This window comes from Acinonyx jubatus, chromosome B4 (assembly GCF_027475565.1).
Source record: "Acinonyx jubatus isolate Ajub_Pintada_27869175 chromosome B4, VMU_Ajub_asm_v1.0, whole genome shotgun sequence".
In the NCBI taxonomy this organism is placed as follows: domain Eukaryota; kingdom Metazoa; phylum Chordata; class Mammalia; order Carnivora; family Felidae; genus Acinonyx; species Acinonyx jubatus.
This window is the reverse complement of record NC_069387.1, coordinates 39,110,986-39,135,331: the sequence shown is the minus strand read 5'-3', so window position 1 is coordinate 39,135,331 and position 24,346 is coordinate 39,110,986. Positions and strand designations below refer to the sequence as shown.

Below are 24,346 nucleotides of genomic sequence, written 5' to 3'. Positions count from 1 at the left end.
AAAGAGAACCAGGCAGGGCATTTACACCCGCATTGCTGTTAAGACAAAACCCCGCCTTCTCCCCGCCCCCGCAGCCAGCATCCCTGGTACTGAGGCTGCAGGATCCTGACACAGAGAGCCTGCAGTCGCTGGGAGCCGCTCCAGGACACAGCCTGTGCGAGGGAAAAGGTTTGAACAAGAGGAGGAAGAGTAAAGGGCAGCCAGAGTCTTTGGTTTGAGTCCGGAGAGTTTGAGCAAATAGTTGGTTGCTGGGTGGAGGACAGTGGAGGGGCAGTTACCTGGCTATGTTTTCTCTCCCTGCTCTACCTTGAGCTCCGATCAGCCAGATGTCCAGAGTGGGGACTCACCACTGCAAGGGCCTCTGGCCCTCAGAGCAGCCTCACAGGAAGGACTCAGGTGGGCTTTAAGGCTGTTGGGGTGGGGGACGGAAGGGTGGGTAGGTGCAGGGTAGAGAAGCTTTGGGGGTGAATGCGAGAACTCAGGATGGCAGGTGCCATCTGGGGAGAAGGGAATGCATCCCCGAGGCAGCTGATTGTGGATGTGGCTTCCCAGAACCTGCCAGCTACATGGGAGGCTGAGGTCAGACTGCTGTGGGTGACATGCACTGTCCAGGTCCCCAGGCTTCTGTTTCTCGGAGCCATTATCCAAAGCTTTAGCGGGACGAAGCTTGGGAGGGGAAGAAAACGTAGCTGTACATTTCACATGGAGGCTTTGTGAAAAGGAAGAGCGGCTGCAGTAGAAGGGATGTGGGTGAGAATGAACAGAAAGAGCCTCCCCAGCATCCACACTAGGTGAGAAGGCTGACGGAAGCTAAGAAAACTTGGTCCTGGAAGATCTTCAGGAGAGGGGAAGCTGCCCCCTCCTGGAGGGCCTGGCAGGACTGGCCTGGGCTGGGCAGAGAACAGCTGCTGCTGACTGAGGGAGAAGCTGTGCACACTTGGGCAACTCAGTCACCGTCTCCGGGCCAAGGACAGGCATACAAATGCCTGCCCTACTGACTGTAGTGCATTGTTATGCTGCTCACTTGTGAAAGCCATCTGTAAAGTATGAAGTGCACTTCAATGGAAAGGTGTAAAATTATTCTTGCCAGAATTTCTTAAACTAGCAGTTCCCAACTCCAGATACACACTATAGTCTCTTGAGAAGCTTTTTAAAAATGCTGCACTTAGGGGCACCTGGGTGGCTCAGTTGGTTGAGTGTCCAACTTTGGCTTGAGTCATGATCTCATGGTTTGTGAGTTTGAGCCCTGCAAGGGCTCACTGCTGTCAGCTGGGAGCCTAGAGCCTGCTTCAGATTCTGTCTCCCTCTGTCTCTCTGTCCCTCCCCTGCTTGTATGTGTGCGCGTTCTCTCGCTCTCTCAAAAATAATAAATAATCCTTTTTCAAAAATGTTGCACCTGGACCCCATCCTAGATCAATTATTCAAACTGGGGGTGGGGAGGGGCAAGACAGCAGAGGGGACTGGAAGTGGTATTTTTTTAAGTTTATTTATTTTGAAAGAGAGAGAGAGAGAGAATGAGCGGGGGTGGGGTAAAGGGAGAGAGAGAGAGAGAGAGAGAGAGAGAGAGAGTCCTGAGCAGGCTCCACACTGTCAGCACAGAGCCTGACTCAAACTCACGAACTGTGAGATCCATGATTTGAGTGGAAACCAAGAGTCTGACACTTAACTGACTGAGCCACCCAGGCACCCCCAGGAAGTGGTACTTTTTTTTATAAAATCTTCTCTGGGGTTCTGATGTCCTGTGAAGTTTGAGCCCCACTACCTAAGATTTCCCAAACTTCCTGAAGGTAATTTCTTGGAGCACATGTTTCATAAAGGCAGACTCCCAGCTTCTCCCAGATCTACTCAGTCAGAATCCCAAGGAGGCCTGGCAATCTCTACGATGGGCAAGCAATAAAAGCAGCATGGATACGTCATTCCATTGATGAGTCTGTCAACTATCTCCTTCCCTACAGAATGAAAAATCATACCCAGCGATGCTTTTACAGTGCAGGCATAGCAGCTCGGAGAGCGGAAGTGCCCTTCAGATAGTATGTGCGAACATGTGCTTCTGGGATGGAGTTGTGCTAGACAGTCACATCCAATCTCGTCCCTGCTGCACTGAGGTGACAGTCCAATGACGAAATGACAAATTTCCCAGGCAAAGAGCCTGAGAACCTTAAGATAAAGAGGAAACCATGATGTTATCTGTAACTATAGCAGAGATTACCCATGTTTTATTGTTTTGCCAATATATTGTTCAGGCTTTCTTGTTTCATGCTGTCTCTTCTGACTCTGTTCCATTCCAAAGATTATATAAGCACACACACACATACACACAAACTCACACCCACTCACACATAGAGACCCCAACCTCATCAGGCACTCAAATGGGCAGATGAAGAGGACTTAAGGAGCCAGCCAACTCTTACCAGGCAACCTTGTCATCTGGGCACATTGCTGGTGTAGAACAGAATAATGCAGCTAATGTTAGGAGGAAAGGTGGCCTAAGGATTGCTGGGTCTAGTACTTTTCTTTCACAGGGACATATGAGCACAACCATTCAGACCAAGGACTGCGAGCCAGACTGCCTGGGTTGAAATCCTACCCTGCTACTCACCGGCTGTGCCACTTTGGGTAAGCCACCTCTCTGAAAGAGAGATATGCACAGGACTGCCGTGGAGATTAAATGAGTTAGGACATGTAAAGCTCTTAGACACAGGCTTGGCAAATGATATGCTGGGCAAGTGCTGCTATAATTGTTGTTTATGCTGCTGCTTTATTACAGGTAAGGAAGCTGGGGTCTAGAACATGGTTTGCTCCATTTGTTCATGACTCTTGTAGGAATAAAACCTAAGGAAATAATCATGAATGTGGATGGATATCCACACTAAAAATAGTCACTGTAGCATCATTTAGAACAGAAACCTGAATGTCCAACAGTAGGGGGCTGGTTAACAAATATGGTGTATCTATATGATGTATTGCATGAGAATATTAGAGATATATGAGGTTTTTTTTTTTTAGAGAGAGAAAGAGAGAGTGCATGAGTTGGGGATTAGGGCAGTGGGAGAGAGGGAGAGAGTGGGGGAGAGAGAGACACACACAGAGAGAGGGAGGGAGGGAGAGAGAATCTTAAGCAGGGTCAATGCTCAGGGTGGAGTCCAATGTGGGGCTCAATCCTACAACCCTGGGATCATGACCTGAGCAGAAATCAAGAGTCAGATGCTCAACTGACTGAGCCACCCAGGCGCCCCATATAGGAAGGTTTTTTTTAATGAAATACAATATGACCTCTATAGAGATACAGATACAGAGACAGAGCTAATCTAGAAGAGAAACTGCAAACAGGCCAATACTGAATGTCTCTGGCTGTGGCATTTATGGGATCTTTTATTTTCTTCTTTACATGTTTCTGACTTGTATGCTTTTCCATAGTGAACAAAAAAATCAGAAAATAAAATGTTTCAAGCAATTTGTGCAAGGCCAAACAGTGCATTAGGAGCCCACACAGGCTTTCTATCCCTGTCCAGGGTTCTGCTGCTTCATCTGGTGCACTAGCAATAGCAAGGGAAGCTAAATGGAATGAACATGATAACCAAACACCAAAAAGCACCAAGACCAATGCAGCCATGCAAGACTGGGACCCAGCACAGCCATGCAGGACAGGGACCCGGCACAGGGGGAACCCTGGTCTGGTTGTGTAGCTCTAGCTCCCAAGGCTAAGCTGGTAGGGCAGAGCTGGGCACTTTCTATCCAACCAAGACCTTTCTATCCAGAGCCACTGCACAGCACAGTGGGGCCAGCATATAATCCAGCACCTGCCCTTGGGGTCACTACCACTTTCCCAGAAATGACAAAATCAGCTTCTACTTTGTCTAAGATAGCAAAGAATTGTACCAACTTTTCTTTCCCTTGTCTTCTCTACAGGCTCCTTTGGTAAATGGGGAGCCAGAGACCCAGAGAATACTAGTTAGCACCCCTGCTGGTCTTCATTTCCCCCCTGCTTCTCCTTAATATAGAAGTGCCTTTGCATGCCCAACATTTTTCCAATCATAATGCCAAGATACTTGACACAGCCAAAACCGAGGAATGTTTATTTTGCAACTTTGAAATAAAAAAGATCTGGAAGCACTTAATAACTAAAAGCTCATCGAAGAAAAATAGGAAGGCAGGAAGGAAAGAAGGAAGGAAGGAGGAAAAGCAGAGGGAAGAGATTTATCCCATTCGACATTACATAAAAATTAGCATATCTCTTCTAAAAGTCTGCTGTAACCTGCTCAGTATATTTGTAAGTGGTAAGTTCTGAAATGTGTCTGTAAAATAAGAGGATGGAGTGGGTGAACCCTGAAATTCATTGAGTCTAGATACAGTTGAAATTTAGTAACTCCGGCTCTCTTTTTAAAAGATCATTCCCGTGGCAAAAGTCAAACAATACAGTTTGCCAAGTTATCAAGGGGACCAGCTGTACATTTAATGAATAAGATAGACACCCACAGAATTTTCAAGCAAAGACTCAAAAATTGTCTAATCCAACTATCTCATGTTACAGATAAAGACACTGGACGAGAGAATAATACTAATAGCTGCCATGTGCTGAGTGCCCGACAGGCAACTTGCTCAGGGTCACACAGCGGGTCAGTGACAGACCCAGAACTGGATGCAATGCCCACCTTCTCCACAGTCCACTTGTTCAAACTTTCAGCAGATTTAAAGATTTAAAGATGCAAGAAATAACTGGCTAGCAGGCACTCCTCACAGCCCACAATGTCCAGAAAAGGAACAACGGGTACAAAGGTTAACAACAGGTCAAGAGCACCTACATCCTCTCTCCTTTTACCTCTAAACACAGAAAGGAATCAACCCATGGAGGAAGGACTGTAGTCCTGGGCCAGGTGGTGGAGGAGTAGACAGTGAGCATCAGACCTTTCCTGGAATGAATAGAGTCAAAGGTAAGAGCCCTTGGTGGCACCTAGCAGGTGCCCAGAGGACTGAAGTCCCAGCACTGGAGGAACAGGGTCCAACTGGAGGCACCAGCACCTGAAGCACCTTGGGAGAATACCTTGAAAAAAATATTTAGGGAAACAGGAAAAAAGACTGAGGAGCCTGGGTTCTTAGAGCTCACTGCTAGTATTTTTTTTTTTTTGAGTCTTGTTCAGATTGTGAATAAGATATTTTAAATATGATCATTAGCAGAGGCATGCTTGAATGTTTTATGCAAAGTTCTAGTTTAAGTTAGAAAAGCATTTGTAAATAGGGACACACATTATAATCTTCAGTTTTATTAACGATGTGCATAGAACTTGGGCTGTTACACCACAAGGCAATGCCATCAGTAAGCTATCGATCTGGAGAAGCGCATCTCAAGTGTGGACATTTGCAGCAAATAGAACAGAAACTCTAAATTGAACCAATAAGACCAAATTTTACAGTTATTCTTCTCAAAGGCTCCTATTTAAGAAGGTTGGAAGGTCAGCAAAGGGGAGGTATCTTCTCTCACATGGTTCAGAGCCCTATCAAAACATTGATTCTGTATGTATCTGCATGACTCAAAAGGAGTGTGGAGAACTTTCAGAAGGTTGACAAGAGGCCACAAAATGGTCCATTCAAGAAATCCTTTAAGGGCTGAAGTTCCATGGACTGAAATTCATAAGGAGTTTCAGATGTCTTTGAGTTTCTCAAAATTTATTCCTTGGATTACAATTTTTATAGGATGTGAATAGAAGTTCCCCCCAGAAAGGGGGTGGAGATACTACAGTAAAAATAATTTGAACAACACTGGTTTAACAGGTGAAATAGTTTTATTCACTGCAGGATTTCTCCGGGCCTTTAATCTTACAATCCCATGTATTGTGTATCTCCAAGAAGCAGGTACGTAGTAGATGGGGACTATTTTTCCATGGGAATGCTGTGGAGGACTAGTACTCTGCATATCACATTTGAGGAACTCTGGCATAAGGAGTTATTCTAGGTAATATGGTCAATTGAGTATCCATCTCAGTTGGTACAAAATAGTGGGAAGGAAGTTTAAAGTACAGCAGCACATGTGTAACTGAGATAGGAGAAAAACAACCCTACAACATCCCTGGAAGTCTCTCTCCCGCCCATCCCGTGATTGTGGGGGGGTTTCAGAATAGGCCTGGGATAATGAGGGACTTTTCCTAATGCAGGACAGAGTAATGGATTCTTTGACTTTTGGAAGCCACTGCCTGCTCAGTTTTTGTATGTCGTCTTGTCTTAGTCTCTACTTATACATCATTGAGTTCAGCTGACTTCTTTGCAAATTAAATGCATTCCTGAAATGTTGTATGTAAAGAAAGACATTATCCATAAATCAAATCATATTTTCCACTGGCTTGTGTTATAATTCTGAAGAAGGTCAACCCCAAATGCATCATGAAAGGCACATTTATGGGCCTGTTCAGCACTCGAGGAAACCTTCCTGGGTTCTTGTGCAGTCTCCTTTCAGTTCATTCTTTCACTCAAGGCAAGCCCAAAAGTCAGACAAGTGAGTAGCTGAACCACATGATCTTTCTACATTCAGTTATTTGATGTTCCAGTTAATTCCTAAGTGTGTTGGAAATTCTCACTGCTTCCCAGGATTTTGCTTATTTTTTTTTTTTAGAAAGAAAGAGAGAGAGAAAGGGTAGGGGGGGAGAGAGAGAAAGAGAGAGAGAATCTCAAGCAGGCTCCATGCTGTCAGCACAGGGCCCAACACCAGGCTCGATCTCCCAAGCCACGAGAACATGATCTGAGCCAAAATCAAGAGTCGGGGGCTCAACCAACTGAGCCACCCAGGCGCCCCTGCTTATATTCTTTCTAAAGGGATTATCAGAACCACTGAGTATTCTCTTCGCTGCCTTGTTTTAGCAGGGAAGCAGTGCTCTGTCTAAGGGGGTATTAAGCTTCTGTTATATGAGTCGCCTGTGTTACAACCAAGTATTGGATAATTACCTACCTGAATCATAGTCAGTGTTAGGTCAGGAAATCCAAATCTACAAAGTGACAGAAACTATTGCACATATATTTCCTGAAGACCTAGATTTACATGAGCTTTGAGTGGTTCTAATTACTTCTAAAGGTTGGGCAATTTTTAGAGGCCCTGCCTATGCCTCAGTAAGCATAGTGCTGAAGTGGGCCAAAGAGAAAGAGACCATGGAAAAAATAACCTACTTTTATTGAATGCATACTACACACCAGGACCTGCAATGCTCATTATTAGCATCATCTCCTTTAACCCCACTGGCCACCATGAGGGATGTTCTATCAATGGCCTGATTTTACAGAGGAGAGAACCATGGCTCAGATAGGTTCCTAGGCCACACAGTTACACAGACAGGGTGGCAGCCCTGGGTGCTGACTCCTGAGGTGACTGCCATCATCACCCCTTCCCACATGGTTATAGAGAGACACAAGGGACTTAGGGCCACAGCCTCATTTCTCCCATCCTTTCTCAGCTGACACGGCTGTAGGTATGGGAGATACAATGCTATATACTTGGAAATTCATCATCTAGACAGTCAGAAATGCAGCAAGGAAATGAGAAAATTGTAACAGAGTTTGTTAGAGTTCCCACTTTTGAACATGTGTTTTGAAAAATATCCCCTAGTTCCTCCAGTGAATAAAAAAGCTCTTTCTCAAATCTGGTCTGAAATCCCCACCATTTCTAATACCACAGCATCCCCTGTCCTTCCACTAGCAGACAGAATTACAGTTGTATGAAGTATGCCATAAACTAATTTAAGTGCATTTTTTTCTATAGACCATATATTTTCTTTTAAGTTTAGCTATATTCTGTGATGTTTTTTCTCTTTTTAAATATTTTTATTTATATTTGAGAGACAGAGGGAGAGACAAAAAGCATGAGTGAGGGAGGGACAGAGAGAAAGGGAGACATAATCTAAAGCAGCCTCCACGATCTGAACTGTCATCACAGAGCCTGATGCAGGGCTTGAACTCATGAACTGTGAGATCATGACCTGAGCTGTAGTCAGATGCTTAACCGACTGAGCCACCAAGGTGCCTCAATTTCTTTTAAACGTGAAAGGGCCCCTGCCTAAAATCACCTCTGATAGGAAAGTGATTCTATTACTTTTACACACACATGCACACATACACAGTCATGACAAAAACAACTTTTCAGAACATCTATTGGAAATGATGAGGCAGACAGGCATTATGATGGAAGGCCCTTGATGGATTTCCTTTAACCCACCTGATTTAATTTTTCCTGTGCTCCTAGAAAGGGCAGTATGGGAGGAGGGTGGTGGCAAGTTCATAGAATCCTTTTAAATTTGGGTCTTCAGAAGTGAAAGCTGTCCCCAGTAAGGCATGGCCAACATGAAATCTGCTTCACTCCTGGGACCCTAAGGATTTTGAGCTATCTCTAGCCGAAATTGCTACTGACACTCCCCACTTGAATTCTGGCCCTGAAACATTTTGATGAAATAAGAGGTAAAGCAAGGAAAAGAGGAGAACATTTCTTACCTCTCTCCCAATACAATAATGTTGGACATAGTTCCAACTCTATGGTCAGCTCACTTTGGGCCGATAAGCTCACAGACAGGAGAGTCTACCTAAGAGCTGAAACTGACAGAGAAGAGTCTAGGAAGGGAGGAAAGAAAGGATCTGGGGGTGACCATGGGCTTCACAATGTGGCACTAATGCAGAGCCCATGGCTGGTGGCTGGCCAACCATTACCCAGGAAAGCCAGATGAGCCCTGACTCGTAATGCTCAGTGCCAGCCAGCACGAACAGAGTGATGTTTCATTATCTGACATAACAGAAGTAGGCAGCTGGCTTCAAATCAGAAATACCAAAACACCGATGTTTGCCTTTTTGGGGTTGTGTGTGTGTATGTGTGTGTGTGTATTTTAATAATTGTAGATGGAAATCCTTAATTGCATCACACATCTCCTTGCCCACTTAATTGGACAGAGAACATAACTTAGCATGTTCTTGATTCCTGCAAGGTCCCTTCTCTCCAAGCAGCCACCCAATTCTGTCTCTCGTCTGGAGTCGTGACTGCCTCCTCCATAGGCTGCCAGCCCTCGCTTCGGCTTTCACTCTGTTCCCAATAACCACACCTACCCCCACTCCCTTCTAACAGTACACTGCGACTCAGTTCAATGAGATCATGCAGGAAGGCTTCAAGAGGGGTCATGCACAGGCATCCATGGGATCACCAGATGAAGTGGGCTGGGGGCGTAGTGCCCTTAGTAGAAATGCACACATAGGAAATGTTTCCCACCTAGAAGGAAAACAATGCCGTGGGCACAACAAAAATGACAGATGGCCACTGGGCACTGGGTGGCACTCAGAGGGCACTGGACAAAAGAGAACCCACTCCCCTTCTGAAGGGGGCAGCTCACTCAGCTGGTGGAAGGCTGAAATGCAAGATCATCAAGACCAGACCTTTGACTTTTCAAAAGAAAACAAAAGTCAAAGTCTGCATGTAAAATCTCCCAATATTTATTGTATCTTTTCCCAGTTTTATTGAGATAAAATTGCATATCCAGTTATTTCTTAACACTGAATCATATGTGATCCACAAGTCACTGACTGAGGACCTATTATGAGGAACAACCTGCACAGTTTTAGGTTAGGTACTCTGGGATTGTTATTTGGAATTCTGCAAGGTTATAAAACCATCTACCAGAGGGTTGCAGGTGCAAAAAAAAAATTAAGCGTATAAAATGAAAACCAAACAAACCTCCAGAGAAGCTGAGGGCAACTACCAGGCCTGGAGTGTGGCTGAGTGTGTGTGTGTGTGTGGGGGGGGGGGGTGGTGAGAGCCTGGGTCCGCTACGCACACACGTGTGTGCTGCTCCTGGGTGAATGTGACCCCTCCCCCGAAGCACAGAGAGCAGCAGTCTTACAAGAGACACAAACTCTTTTCCCCATTATGCCAGACTTCTCTCTCCTTCCAGCAATGCCAAATTGCCTTAAAGCAGCTGGGGAGCGCCTGTCTGATTTATGGCTCAGCCACTATGGCTTCTGGAAACTTTGTTCTTCCTGACACTAGTGATTTATAAAAGGCATCTGTAACCAACAGTGACTTCTCTTTCTCTCCCAGGACAACAAAGTACAGGGAAGGATCTAGAAGCAGATCTCTGTTTCCTAGGTCATCAGAAAATTGGCACTCCTGGGTAAGATGCTCAATTTTTGTGTGCCTTCTTTTCTGTTTATTTTTTTATTTTTTTAAACTTTTTTTTTTCATTTTTGAGAGTAAGAGAGGCAGAGCATGAGTGGGGGAGGGGCAGAGAGAGTGGGAGACACAGACTCAGAAGCAGGCTCCAGGCTCTGAGCTGTCAGCACACAGCCCGACGCAGGGCTCAAACTCAGGAACCACGAGATCATGACCTGAGCTGAAGTCGGATGCTTAACTGACTGAGCCACCCAGGCGCCCCTCTTCTTTTCTCTTTAAAATACAGAAGTCTCCAATAACCTCCTGCTTTCCTGACTTCCAATTTGTGACAGTTTCCTGCAGCCCAGTCACTAAATTTAACATTAAAAGTATAGCCCTAAAAGGTTACATAGAGCCTCTTGGTAAGATTAAAAGCTCAGGGCCTGGCTGCCCAGGCCAGTGCCTATTTATGAGCCTGTCTTTGCCCTGTGTGAAAATACCTTTTGTACTTACTAGAGTAACAATTTTTAGTCATTCATTCCTTACAAATCCAGGAGCTGGTTATCTGATGAAGAATTTCTCTAGTTAGGCCAGCTGCCTCTGTACCTCGGAAAGTCAGGGAAGAGAGAGATGAAATTAAAAAACACTTAATTCCACTTCCTATGGACAGCTGTGGTAAGGAGTTTGGTTGGGTGGGAAATGAATACAATTGGTTAAGTTTAATCCTTAGGTTTCCATTTTTCCATAGAAAAATATACCGGTGGTGGAGTTAGAAAATGTGAGTCCTAGACCCAGCTATGCTCTGAACTGCCTGTGATCATAGGTTAATTGCTCCATTTGTCTGCATCAGCCTTCTCCTTCACAAAGAGGAGCATTTAGGGCCCCTCCTAGCACTCCTGTTCCCCCCCCCTGCGACCCTCAGTATTGTTGTTTCCAATGCTCTGGTGCTCCCGGGAAGGATTATCTACCTTGGCTGGAAAAAATATTACTGGTATATCCATTCTATTCTTACAAGATACATTCAGATTACATTCCTATATATTAAATCACATCTTAAGTGCAATTATTTAAACAGATTCTGCTGTGACTGCTTCAGGCAAAGAGCCTTCTGGATAAAATAGCTAGCTACCACGAGTCTATTTTTTATATCATATTTCATTTCAATGTTTGTTTCAGAGAACAGAACTGAAGTCAGCAGGGATCCTGCCTTTCTTTGAGAGTACAGGTGGTTTTAGCCCCACTCCCTGGTGGCTGTTCAGTGTCACTGGGGCCCCTTCAGCCGTGCTCCGCTGAGAGTTTATTTCCCACTAACCTCTTTAACGTGCCTCTTGTTTGAGCCTCCCAACAACTGTGTGAGGCAAGTGGAATTAGCTCTCTTATTTTGCAGATGACAAAACTGTAGAGGTTAAATGAGGTGCAGCTAATAATGGTGATTCAGAGGCAAGTTCTCTACCTCCAAAGGCAAGCAAGCCAAGAAGTCAGAATAGGGAGTGAGGAGGCAGTCCCATTGCTCTGCCCTGGGCCAGGTTCCCTGTGCAAGCTGGCGTGGCTGTGGGAGGGAGCACAAGGTGAGTGGAGCATTCTGGCCTCAGTCCAGGACCCCCAGAGAGAACTTCAGTGGAAGCAAATTCGGACTCACAGGAGTAGGAGGGGCTAGCTTCTCCCCACTCTAAGACCTCCTGTCTCCTCCCCCTGAAAGGAGGAAAGGGAAGCTGGAGAACACCCTAGGAATGTTACAGGGTGTTACCACCTGCAAAGTGGTGGTGGGGGGGTGTACAGTCATGAAGATGGCTGGGGAAAAAGGGAGCTGCTGAAGACAGGACCAGGAGAGGTGGGATTGTGAGGGCCACTAGAACAGTACAAGAAAACTGAGCTGCAGTCTGACTTATGTGTTCTGGCCTCAGGGCTAACTGTGGGACCCTGCATTTGTCCCAAGGAGGAAGATGCAGAGGAAGTGTGTGAGGAAGGCTGTAATGGAGTTATTAAAATGTGGAGGGAGGAAAGCAGTGGTGACAATGAGGAGGGGTCTATAGAAAGAACAACAGGTTTTCCCTGTTATCCGAAAGTTTGCTTTACACCACTTTCCTTTTTTTTTTTTTTTCTTTTTAACATATATACAGGTTTGCTTTTACTAAAGACCTATGCTGGTGCCTGATCTCACTATCCCAAGGAAATGTGAAGATGATTTTTGCTTTTAAGAAATGGTAATTGCTTCTTTGCTTTACTTCATTTGGCTTATGAAAGCTTTCATAGGAATGCTCTATTTTTGGATAGCTGGGGAAACCTGTCCATCTTGACACCCACATATATATATTTGCATATATATAAAATCTATATATATATATGTATATATATATATATATATATATATATATATATAGCTATATGAGAGATATATATACACACACATATACATAGGACACCTTCTGGTTTTCCCTTAAAGAGACAAATTAGCATGTAAATAAAAGCCTGTATACACATTTAGGAGCTACAAATTCATTTTCTCTTCTTCTTGTTTAGTATTAATCAGACCTTCACCAAGTTCTGTAAATTACATCTCCCCTGAGGGTGATGGTCACACATTAGTTGTGTGCCCTTGAACATGCCCTCTGAGCCTCAACTGTCTTACCTGCCAGAGGAAAACAATGCCTGGCCTACCTACCTCATTTGTTTGTTGTAGGATAATAGTAACAGCCAATCTTTGTAGAGTGTTCATATATTGTTACACACTATACTGTGTACCTATTATTACATATTACGTAGACATTACGTATATTATTAGCTCATTTAATCCTCAAAACAGCTCCATGAAATCGGTACTATTACTCTCCCTCCACTTTATGGGAAACTGAGGCACAGAGAAGTTTCAGAACTTGCTCCATGTCACCCAGCAGGCAAATGGCAGAGGTGGGATTTGAACCCAGAATACCTGGCTCCAGGATCCATGCTCCTAATCTTGTTGTTATAGGACGTGATGTTTGAGAGCACTGAAGGCATTTTAAATGCTTTTTAAATGGATGGTGTCATCCTCATTCGTGTTAGGACCACTCCCATTGGGGAGGACCAAAGCTGAGGAAGGATTCACCAGGCCAGGATGGTGCCCCAGCCTCAGATCCACAGACCCTGATGGCCAGGAGCCCAGCTTCCTGGAGGAGAGAGGAGGAATGGCTTGTTCTCCTGGCCCCCTCCAGCCGCAAGACTATCTTCCTAGGTTCTTTTTCAAAGCAAAGTGTCTCTCCTGCCAAGGGCTGGTCTGTCTGTCTCCTAGAGACAGAGGTTGTCAAGCCCTGAGAGAACAGCAAGCATGTCAAAAATAGCAGCACCAGCAGACTGCGTGGCTGCGATTTCCTTTTGAAATGTTGGTTTTGCTCTCACCAAAGAGCCGGGGTCTGTCTGTGCTTCCTGCTGCCTGCAGCAGAAGCTGCTTATGGTGCCAAGATGTTTTCTAGGGGAAGGCAAAGATTGTCTGCTGAGGCCCATGACAGACTAAGGGAAAATCCCCTTCACAGTAACAATGATGAGGTCAGAGTTGTGTTTAAAAAAAAAAAAATTGTTATAAACCTCACCAGGGCTAGGCCCTAAGTAGGTTAAGTGGTAGCCAAGATGAGACCAGTATTAACGATACTTGTGGCCCCTTTCGCTCTTTTGTTCTGGGAACTAGGGAGTCAGTTCCCTGTTTGTCCTTCCAAAGTGGTCACTAACAGATGACCACTCCCTCCTTGGGGTACCCAGGGGATTGGAAGCAGGGTGAAATCCTTCCTCTAGGGGTTCAGAGCAAAGGGACACGACATGACCATCTCCAATCCCACAGGGACTTCAAGCCCAGAACAGGAAGGTGGTTCACTGGGAGATACAGTAACATAAGAACTCAGAGCCCATCTGTCTTTTACTCCCAGTGGACTGCATCTGGCAAGTTCCCTCTCTCACTAAAGCCCCAAGCCCAAGGCCATATTCTGCCAGAAGCTATCTGTGCAACCCGAGGCTGCCGGGTGTAAAGCAGAATGCAGAGAGGAAATCCTACGGTTTAAAGAATTAACAGATTTCTTTTCCTTCCCTAAGTGACCTTGACAAGCTAGGATCAGAACACACTTTGCTTCCCAGGGCAATAGCACACAGTCAAGCCCGATGAGGGCTGGCATGGAGGTTCCAGCCAGATTGTCCCAGGAGGACAGTATTCTCTGGGAATCTCTCTTGGCATTTGTGTAGAGATGCCGGGTGACAGGAATACTGCCAAGAGCAAGGGCTCAGCCAGTGCAGAGAAGGAATGATCAGCAACAGGACTGAGAGGTGTCCCATGAGAAGTGCCATGGGGAGGGAAGGACAGCACCCAGTGAGGGCCACCGGGGAAGAGCAATGTCTGACAGACAGCCACAGAGAAGGGTGAGCTGATGGAAGGTGGTCACCACCCACTGCTGTGTCCAAACACCAACGACTGCGGGGACCCCACAGCGGTTGTAAAGGGTCAGGGAGGAGAGTGGAAAGGTTGCCGGCAGAATAAAACCTTGATTCCTGTACAATTTCTTAAGGAATCCTGAGTCTACAGGTGCAGAGACTAGGTGGGGGGGTTTGGTTTGTTTGTGGGGATTTTGAAGTTTTTGTTCTTTGTGTTTTGCCAGCAGAGTATGAACCCCTCGGGCAGGTTCACTGCCTTAGTCCTACGTAATGAATAACGTCCAACATACTTACCCTAGTCCAATATGTGCTAATCATGCCCTGCGCTTACCAAAAATGGCTTTGACCTTTCTTTTGCTCGAGCAAAAAGGAAAAAGCATGTAAATCCCACAATGATTTGATTGTCAAAATTAAAAAAAAAAAAAAAGGCAGTTCTTGGCACCACACTTGAGTAGAAAGGAGCAAACTGCATGAAAGCTCTAAAGTGTCCCCAAGTGGCAGAAGAAAAAATCTGTCATTCCATCCTGGATATTTAAGCTGGTCCATCTTTAGAGATGCTAACTTTCTAGATTCAAGAAACCAAACCATTCTCCCAGCCAAGGTGTGAAACTCCCAGGTTATCAACCTCATGCCACTTTCCCCCGACCCACAATCCAATGACTTTTCTTGGTTAACTTATAGAGTTATACAGCTATCACCATAAACCTGTTTTAGAAAACATCCATTACCCTCCAAAAAGCCCCCGATGTCCTGATGCAGCGGGACTGCCTATAGCCCACCTCCTCCAGCACACACAGCTCCCCTTACAAACTGGGTAGAGAATTTTAATCCATCTTGGCAAGGAGCATCCTGTGCACTTCGCACCCCTGGGATATACGCCGTTGCTTTGTTCTGCTTTCAGTATGCAAGACAGACAGCTGGACGCTATGGGGACCTTCAAGAATTAGGTCAGTATGATGGCCACTCCTGCATTAAGGTGTTTTGAGGCTAATTCCACTCTTATGCCTTCGTCCTAAATCCTCATTTTTGCATTTAGCCTACTGTTTCTACTGTGTTTTTTTATTTTTTTTAATGTTTATTTATTTTTGAGAGACAGAGAGAGACAGAGGATGAGTGGAGGAGGGGCAGAGAGAGGAGGAGACACAGAATCCAAAGCAGACTCCGGTCTCTGAGCTATCAGCACAGAGCCTGACATGGGGCTTGAACTCACAAACCATGAAATCATGACCTGAGCTAAAGTCGGATGCTTAAATGACTGAGCCACGCAGGCACCCCTTTTTCTTTTTTTTCTTTTTTAAAATGTGTACTGTTCTTTGTTTTGAACCTTTCTATAAGCTTCTTAAGGTTGAGGGACTTGGAGGTTCTCTCTCTCTCTCTCTCTCTCTCTCCCCCTTCCCCCCCCCCCTTTTTTTCTTTCTCTTTTTATTTTGGAAGATACAGGAAAGTTCTGCAGAAACATTTTTCTAAACCCAGCACAATCTCATCTTGCTCTGTTAAGTTCAGGACTTGAACACACAGGGGCCAGCCTGGCAGGAAATGATGGTACACTGAGGTGGCAGGAAAGGCTGGGGGGCATCCTTCAGCTGGAGAACAGACTCCTTATCAAACACCCCAGATCACTGCTGTCCTAGAGTTCAAGGTGTGATCTCAACAGAAATGCCACAGCTGCCCCCAGCCACTAAAAAGGTGGAGACAAGAAGAGAGATAGAAAGACACATATAGAAGGAAGAAGAGATTAAAACAGCAGAAGGGCAAATGTTAGAGAGATGTGACAAGAAGGGGGAAAAAAAAAACAGAGAAAATGAGAGTAACTAGAAGGAAGGGGAGGTGCAGAGAAGAGGAGGTGACTAGAAAGAGTTGGGGAGACAGCAGTGAGAGAGCAGAAACCAAGGAAGGACACTGAAGTCCATGCAGTCACAAAGAATACACAGAAGGAGAGGGAGGTGGCCGCTGAGGAATGGGAAATCAAAGCCCTGAGTCTCCAGAATGCAGGCGCTCACCTCCCCCAGTTCCGATCTGACCCGGAGCTCTGAGCCAGGAACCAAGTTCCCCAACAGTAGAACCTACCTCAGATGCAAAGGCGGCCAGCTGTCCCACTCTCTCCTTGGGGATGATCAGGGCAGGAGGACTATTCCACATCTCCGCCGTGCCTGCCAGATCCAGGAAGGCATTTGGGAGCTCCTGCCGGCTCGAGTCAGGTGTAACGAAGGACTGACCCCTGCCTTTGCCGGCAGCTGTGACATCGCCACCCCAGCCATCTGGGAAGCACGGGGTGCATATTCTCTTGATTATTGGGGCACAGAATCCACATAAAGAGGCTCAGAGTCAGAGAGGGATCACTTGGCAAAATCCTTCACAGAAACTAGGTCAGGTCACAGCCTCTCTGTGTTTCTTCGATGTCTTAAGGAGAGCCACCTATGAGACTGCTAGGAACGGAGCTAGATTATTCCCTGGGAGGAAGAAGTGGCATTTCTCTCTGTCTCTCTCAGACTTGGGAGGAGCCTCTCTCTGAGGAGACGGGACCTCCAGGATACTGTTACGGACCATAACTGTCAGCACTCTTGGCAAGGCCCAGCCTGGCCGCCTCTTGAGGAGCGTGTCCCCTCCAAGTCTCCCCTTGTCATTTTGAAAGAGATAATACTGACATTGGTTTAACTGGCAGTTGCTTAGCATTCAGATTTCTGAAGAATCAGGGGTGAGATGAGGCAGTTTCGATGACTGGGTGGGAAGGCCAGGAAGAAAGGTCCAGGGAGGAAGTTTGGGGGAGCTGTATGTATCCCCCTCATTTTCCAAAGGTCACACATCCTGCCGGTCATTACCAGCCCCTAAACCACTATGTAGGAGGTGTTCTCATTTCGGAAACTGGGAATTTGTAGCCTCCCATTCTCACTTGCTGCCCAAATCAGAAGATAGAGAGAACAGTCTGGAAGGTTGCTATGGCAACCAGAGTCCCTGGAGAGCCCAGCTCTCCACAAACCCTTTACTTTCAGGCATGCTCTGACTTGAAAAGGAAATGTTTCATTAGGGATGGTGATGAGGATGATCACATACACACATATAGAGATACATGCATACATGTTCCAACATTTACCCTCACTGGAAGCATCCCTATTGCCTCTGTAGTGGGCCCTTCTCCTTTCCCCAAATAGCCGGAAGCAACTGAAGGAATTTGGAAAACTGGAACTTTATGGTCTCAGAGCAGGTTACTGAGTCATGAACTCCTCTTATCTTTATTTCAGGCTTGGAGAAGCCAAACTCCCAATCAAGGCGGCCTCTGGCCCTGGAAGGATCCCACCGAACCTGTCTAAAGAGCATCCTCCTTGCTGAAGGGTAAGAAAAGAGACTGAAGCCCAGTTCAAGAGGTTAAGGAGGGATTTAAGGAGCTAATAGCCCAGTGTGGCCTACTCTTGGGCTTTGAATCCAAGGCAGCAACTCTGCGGGGAGCTTTTGACTCTGGGAGACACGGAAGGAAACAGGCTAATGAACTAAAAAATCAATACCCTTATTAAAATTCACACATTTGCATAGCATCATCCCCAGCTTCCCAGTACATCAACATTCCCCATGAGGTAGGGAGGGGAAGACATTAATGTTCCCATTTAATGGGTGGGGAAACTGAGGCACAAAGAGGAACTGTGTTACCCTGTAAAGCTGTGGCAAAATCCAGATTTAGATCTGGCACTCACAGGAGCCACAGTGTCTCTCAAGAAAACCCTCAAAAGGCCATCCCTCATAAGTTGCTCTTTGAGAAATTTTTTTTTTAAATCCTCATCAAAGAGTCTTAAAGCATAGATACAAAATTAAAAACATGTTAACAGTCCTTTTGGTTTCTGAACTGCACCCAGAAGAGCTCAGAACAGTACATCACAGTTTTTCAAGGCAACAAACAAATGACAATGTTACCAGGAGAGAAATGAGGGGAAGTGGGGGGTGGGGGGTGAAGGCAGCAGTTTCACGCTGGAAGAGGATGGCTTAGTCCCGGTGGTAACATTACCTTACCAGTTAGAGCAGGTCAGCTGCAGCTTCAAGGGGCAGACCAGGTAAATGTTTGCTTGACTCAGCAAAAAACCTCTAACGGTGAGGCTGTCAACAAAGGAATGATGTTTCTTCCTTACTCTAAACCTATTTCATTGCACGTAAAACGGGAAGAAACCCGCGCTAGTAGCATCCAATGTGTGCTTTTACCTGTCTGCAGGTGTAAGCTGGAGTTTGCTTTGGAAAACCTTCAACTGCAATCCTAAGTCAAATTCCCAGGAAGAAGGAGGGTGGGGTGCTGGAGAGGGTTGGGGGGCAAGCAAAGAAGACAAACTTGCCATCTGCAACAAGGCTCCTCTTTGCACGCCTCCCAGATGACAGTGGCTGCTTAACTGATACTAACTCTGTAGATACTCCGTCAAGCTAGTTGCCATTTCTCCTGGCTCTGTGGTTCCCTCTTTCCAGTTCCTCTGCACAGGAAGGCACTTGCACAAAAAGAGTATTTGGCTCTGAGAAGGAACCTTCCTGGAAGCTAGACAGTCGGGGAGGGAAAGACTGAATGCAGACCAAAGGCCGATGTCCACCGTGCCAGGACACCTGGAAGAATCCATTGGCCCCTTTGGTCTGGGACTGACTCTCATGGCCTCCAAATGGCCAAGTTTAACTGTAGTTTCTCTAATTCCTTCCAAGATTCAAGATGAATGACATATCTGGAGGCTGTGCAGCTAAAGGCTTTACCAAGGGTCCTCTGAAGGATGACTAGCAGGTGTCACAGGCACGGGAATAAAACAGAAAGATGAACACTGTTTCTGTCCTCCAGCTTCTGCTAGTTACCACCTAGCCAGAAGCTGACAGGTGCATGCCCCAAAGCAAAGGACGCTAAGGAGAGAAATAGGACCCAGGTATGCTTGGTTTCCATCCGGTTGACATCTTTGTTCCTAGAGAATTCCAAGCCCCAGACATGAAAATTTACAGTCATGAGGGAAGGTCAGATGGAAATCTCATCCACATGACAGAAGATGGGCATGAATGGGTGGCACCGTTAGAATTTCAAAAATGTCACTTAGATGGATGAACCTTGAATGCTGCGGAAATCAAGCAACAAGGCTGACAGTCCAGGTATCAGGACTGAGTGCAGGGGAGGGAGTCAGGAAGTCGGCTGGAGGTCGGGTGAAGGGAGTGGAGAATGAGAAGGAAGCCTGAGACTGTTTGCTCAGTGTCGTCCTTCTCATTGATGCCCTTCCTGCATCACTCAAACCTCAGTGAGCATCCTTTTCTCTGCATATGCCCGATGCGGAGGGGGAAGGTAGCTGGGTCTCCGTTCCCGAGTGGTCTCAGAGAACTCAGGCTTGCCAAGTCCACTGTCAGCTGCCTTCAGGTCTGGTGCAGGCTGCCCACAAGTGACATGGGTATACTGGCCTTGCTCCTCCTGCTCCGTCTCCCGGTGGTAGAAGTAGTTGAAGTTGGAGACAATGACCGGCACAGGCAGGGCGATGGTGAGGACCCCAGCGATGGCACACAGCGAGCCCACGATCTTGCCCCCGACCGTCATGGGGTACATGTCTCCGTAGCCTACTGTGGTCATTGTAACCACTGCCCACCAGAAGGCATCCGGGATGCTGGGAAAGAGTGAATCATCATCATCAGCCTCTGCGAAGTAGACGGCACTGGAGAAGAGGATGACCCCGATGAAGAGGAAGAAGATGAGCAGACCCAGCTCCCGCATGGAGGCCTGCAAGGTCTTGCCCAGGATCTGCAGCCCCTTGGAGTGGCGGGACAGCTTGAAGATGCGGAACACCCGGACCAGGCGGATCACCCTGAGGATGGCCAGGGACATGGCCTGCTGCCCATTCTGGCCACCCCCTCCACTGGCTGACTGCTGCTCCTGCTGCTGCACCAGCTCAGTGCCCAGGGTGATGAAGTAGGGGAAGATGGCCACCAAGTCAATGATGTTCATGATGTTGCGGAAGAAGGCTGGCTTGCTAGGGCAGGCAGAAAAGCGAACCAGGAGCTCAAAAGTGAACCAAACTATGCACAAGGTCTCCACCAGAAAGAAGGGGTCAGTAAAGAAAGAGCCCCCAAGAGTACTGAGTGAGGATGAGCCCCCTGCCATCATTCCCCCCGGCGGGATGCCAGGATGAAAAGTGTAGGAATCATCTTCATCTTCCTCTTCCTCCTGACTACCCCTGGAAATCGGGGAGTCTCTGCTCACACCATTGCTTCCACCTCGACCATCTGCACGGAACTGGGGCAAGGTCTCCAGGCAAAAGATGACGATGGAGATGAGGATGACCAACACGGAGACGATGGCGATGCCTCTGGCGGGGCCCGAGCTCTCAGGGTACTCGAAGAGCAGCCACACCTGGCGCTGGAAGGGCTGGGAGGGCAGTGGCTTCTCGTCCTCGCCACCTTCTGGCAGGCAGCCCTCGTCCTCCCGGAAGGCCGCCAGGGCTTCATCCCCCAGTTGGTAGAAGCGGATCTCCTCCAAGAAGATGTCCAGGGGCACGTTGACCGGCCTCCGCAGGCGGCCCCCGGACTGGTAGTAGTAGAGGATGGCGTCGAAGCTCGGCCGGTTGCGATCAAAGAAGTACTCGTTCCTCAGGGGGTCGAAGAAGCGGACGCGGCGACCAGGGTCTCCCAGCAGCGTGTCGGGGAACAGCGACAGGGTGCGCAGTTGGGTCTCGAAGCGCAGCCCGGAGATATTGATCACCAGCCGCTCGCTACTACAGCAGCCCCCGCCCCCGCCGGCCTCCGGGAAGTCTCCCGCATCCTGTTGCTCCCCCTCTGGCCCACGGACCTCCCCCGGCGCCGCCAGCGTGAGGGATTTCTCCGACCTCATGTCCCCTCCGCGGTGCGCTCCCCGCCACTAGGACGGCGCCCACGACACCACCTCTGGAGCGCGGCACCTCTTCCCGGCTCTCAGAGCGGCGATCTCTGTTTAGGGTGGGGCTCGCGCTCCTCCGAGCTCTAGATCTGGCCTGGCCGCTGGGTCCGAGGGCTCCGAAACCCCGGTCCCTGCAAGGCTGGGTCTGGGGAGGGGGCCCGGACGCAGAGGGTTTAGCTCCGCGCCTCCAAGACAGCCGCGCCTGGGATACAGCTACAGCCTACTGGGATACCTGGAACAGCAAACTGGCGCGCGTGAAACCGGCTGCCCGAGAAGACGCGTGGCTTCGCCCCCCGCCGTGCCTGAGCCCGGGCTCTGGGACGCGGGGGTCCGCCCTCCGGACGGGTTAGCTCTTCCCAGCTCCCACTGCGCTCTCCAGCCGTTCGAGCCCCCCGGCTGCCGCTGGGAGCGAAGCGCCAGATGCGCCTCCCTCCGGCTCGGCAAAGACTCCTGGCGGGGCTCGGCCTCCGCCCTACGTACACCGCGGACTCCCGTCTGGCCAAGGTCGCCGTTCCCGCCGCCACAGCCGCCACCTCCTCCCTGTGAGTCGCGCCTCAGGCCTCGGAGAGGGCCCTGCGGCTGCCCCGGCGCCGGGGCGCGGGGACCCACCTCCCCACCGCTCAAGCCTTCTCTGCAGCCGCGGCAGCTGCAGCGGCTCGGCTCTCCGCTCTGCCCTTCCTTCCCAACACTCACTCTCCAAGTGACGTGGCAGGCCCCGCCTGCTGCCCCCTCCCACCCCACTCTCACATCACACCCCTCGCCCAGCCAGGGGCTGCGGCGAGCCAGGGCGCTGTGGAAATAGACACACACTTGCCTCACCAGTAATCTTTCCCGCGCACGCCTGGCACGCCTCTCCCTTGCATTCACAATCGCGGCCCCCCTAACCAAGCACCAGCAGCCTAATACCACACCCCCCTCCACCTCCGCAATCAGCTTTCCTTATTTCGCTTTACGGGAGTTGATCTGCGCAGTGCATTTCATCCATGAGAAAACACACCCCGCCCCACCGCACAACACACAACGCGGAGCACTGTGTCTCCACTCATCCAGAAATTTCATGAAACAATCAAATCATAATTCGTCCCTCTGTATTTACCAAGACCCATTTGCCAGCTTCCTTAATCTCTACTTAAAAAAAAAAAAATAAAGAAAGCATTTTTAGAAGTCTTCAGAGCTTCCAATTTAGATGGTCTTCCAATGTAAGTCCCCAGAGAATCCCACATCTCCCTTTGCAAACCTGGGAGGGTGAGGCTGCAGCTGTCCTAGAATCGCAAAGCCATAGCAGAGAAAGTGTTGGGAAGTCCCCCATTGCCTTCCCCATCAGAAGTCCTCCCCCCACCCCCCCCCCCCGGAGTCCTGGGAACTTAGGCAGCAGCCCCTGTGAAGAAAGAGCCAGAAGATGATGGTATCTCAGAGGTATCATAGTCCAAGGAAGCATACCGTGAAATTCATTTGCTCCCAGCCTTTCTGGGAACTCTTCTGGAATGTCTGCTTATTGCACAGACAAGAAGAAGGAGGAGGAGGTGAGTGGAAAGTGGTATGTAAGAATGTTGATAAAAAGAATAGCTATATTTACTGAGCATCTGATATGTGCTGGCCACATTCCAGGAGCTCTACCTGTGCTAACTCACAACACTATCTCACACCCCAGTGAAAAAGATGTCCTCTGCTCCTAGGTAATGTTACAGTGAAGATTCCCCTGGCAGTATTTGGGTAGGGACCAAAGTTCGTTGTTAGAGACTATCCCTAACTCTCCTGGAGGGAGGCGGTAAGAATGGTTTTCTGTCCTTTTCCACTAGAGACCATGTAGTCTTTCTTTACTAGGTCAGACAGGTTAGAGTTTGGTGGAAAAGAATTGCTCTGATCTTTTCAGACGTCCACTTTCAGGTAGGGTTGACATTTGCTTCTCTGTGCCCCAGTTTCTCCTTTTTTGGTTGTCTATGGCTGAAATTAATTGGCTGACAACTACAAGTTGTTTTGTGTAGCTTCTTTTGCATTTTATATCGTTAGTAAGGGTTCATTGCTGATAACGATAGGAATGGTACGTAAAGATACCCTCAAACCACAAGATGCATGCAAGAGTTCTTTGTGTGGCACAGAGTGTTTTAAAATCACAGGAGTTCTCAGCAGCCTTCACTGCCAGAGGGACTAGGGGAGTAGAGAACTAAATCTTCTGGATGTGTAGGGCAGAGGTCCGGTAGGGAATGTGTAGGAGAGAGGCTAGCAACCCACTGCATCTTCATTCACTAGGCTGTTGCTTCACCAGGTCTACCAGGCAACAGCTTCTGCTTCCTTTCTGTGCCCCTGCTGTTGGTTTCCACTCCCTCCGCTCACCTTGCATATCTCATTAAAAGGCGAGTAAGTGAGCGTACCAGTCATCCAGTCCATTGTTTCCCTATTTCCAGGCTATGTAATTAAGCAATTTAGACTTGACACAAGTTGCTCCGTTCAAAAAAAAAAATGTAAAAGGGAAGAAAAGGAAACAGCAACAAATACAATATAGAAGATATTCTTTCACCCTTGTCCAATTATCTGCAGTCATTCTCTGGATTTTAAATTGATTTGCTCATGATTCTTTTTGCCTTTGTTTTCAAAATTTATAATGAATTTTTTATTTGCATGTTTGTTTTCATCATTGCTGATTTTATTCATGAGGTTGTCAACTAGGTCAGTAATTCTTCAAAACAAATGTTGGGGAAGCATAGGAAAGAACCTGCATTTTGCCAGGAGGGTGCACAGTCTAATAGGTGAAAGGAACCACCACTGAGTACCCCTGGGTTAAACCTGGCTGGTGCTGCCCGCCAGCCTACATCAGAGCTGATGTTCCATGGTTACCTTCACATCAGGCATAAGGTTGTGCCCCAGGAGATGTTTCACCATGCAGGAGGAGGTTCCCCTGGATAGAAAAGCCATTCGCAAATTCATGAATCAGAGTTCTGTTTTTAGTTCTTTTGTGAAAAAGGCTCCTTTCTTAGCTTTAGGAAAGCTGT

The 24,346-nt window shown here is 47.6% G+C and overlaps 1 protein-coding gene and 1 long non-coding RNA gene across 3 annotated transcripts in view; one reads left to right on the top strand and one right to left on the bottom strand.

Moving 5' to 3' along the window:
- KCNA6 (potassium voltage-gated channel subfamily A member 6) overlaps positions 1-21,551 on the bottom strand; it is a 45,336-nt gene extending 23,785 nt beyond the window's left edge. The window contains exon 1 of one of the 2 annotated variants that reach the window (XM_027074090.2): positions 16,565-21,551. In XM_027074090.2, the coding sequence (XP_026929891.1) occupies positions 19,725-21,311 (1,587 nt within the window). In that variant the 5' untranslated portion in view covers positions 21,312-21,551 and the 3' untranslated portion in view covers positions 16,565-19,724. The remainder of the gene's footprint in view (positions 1-16,564) is intronic. The other variant, XM_015061532.3, reaches the window with a different exon arrangement.
- Positions 112-17,872, top strand: LOC113603682 (uncharacterized). The gene is made up of 6 exons (XR_008300069.1): positions 112-396; positions 2,523-2,616; positions 4,532-4,931; positions 10,055-10,127; positions 12,226-12,309; positions 17,737-17,872. It is a non-coding gene; the product is annotated as an uncharacterized LOC113603682 (long non-coding RNA).
- Positions 21,552-24,346: the final 2,795 nt, after the last annotated feature.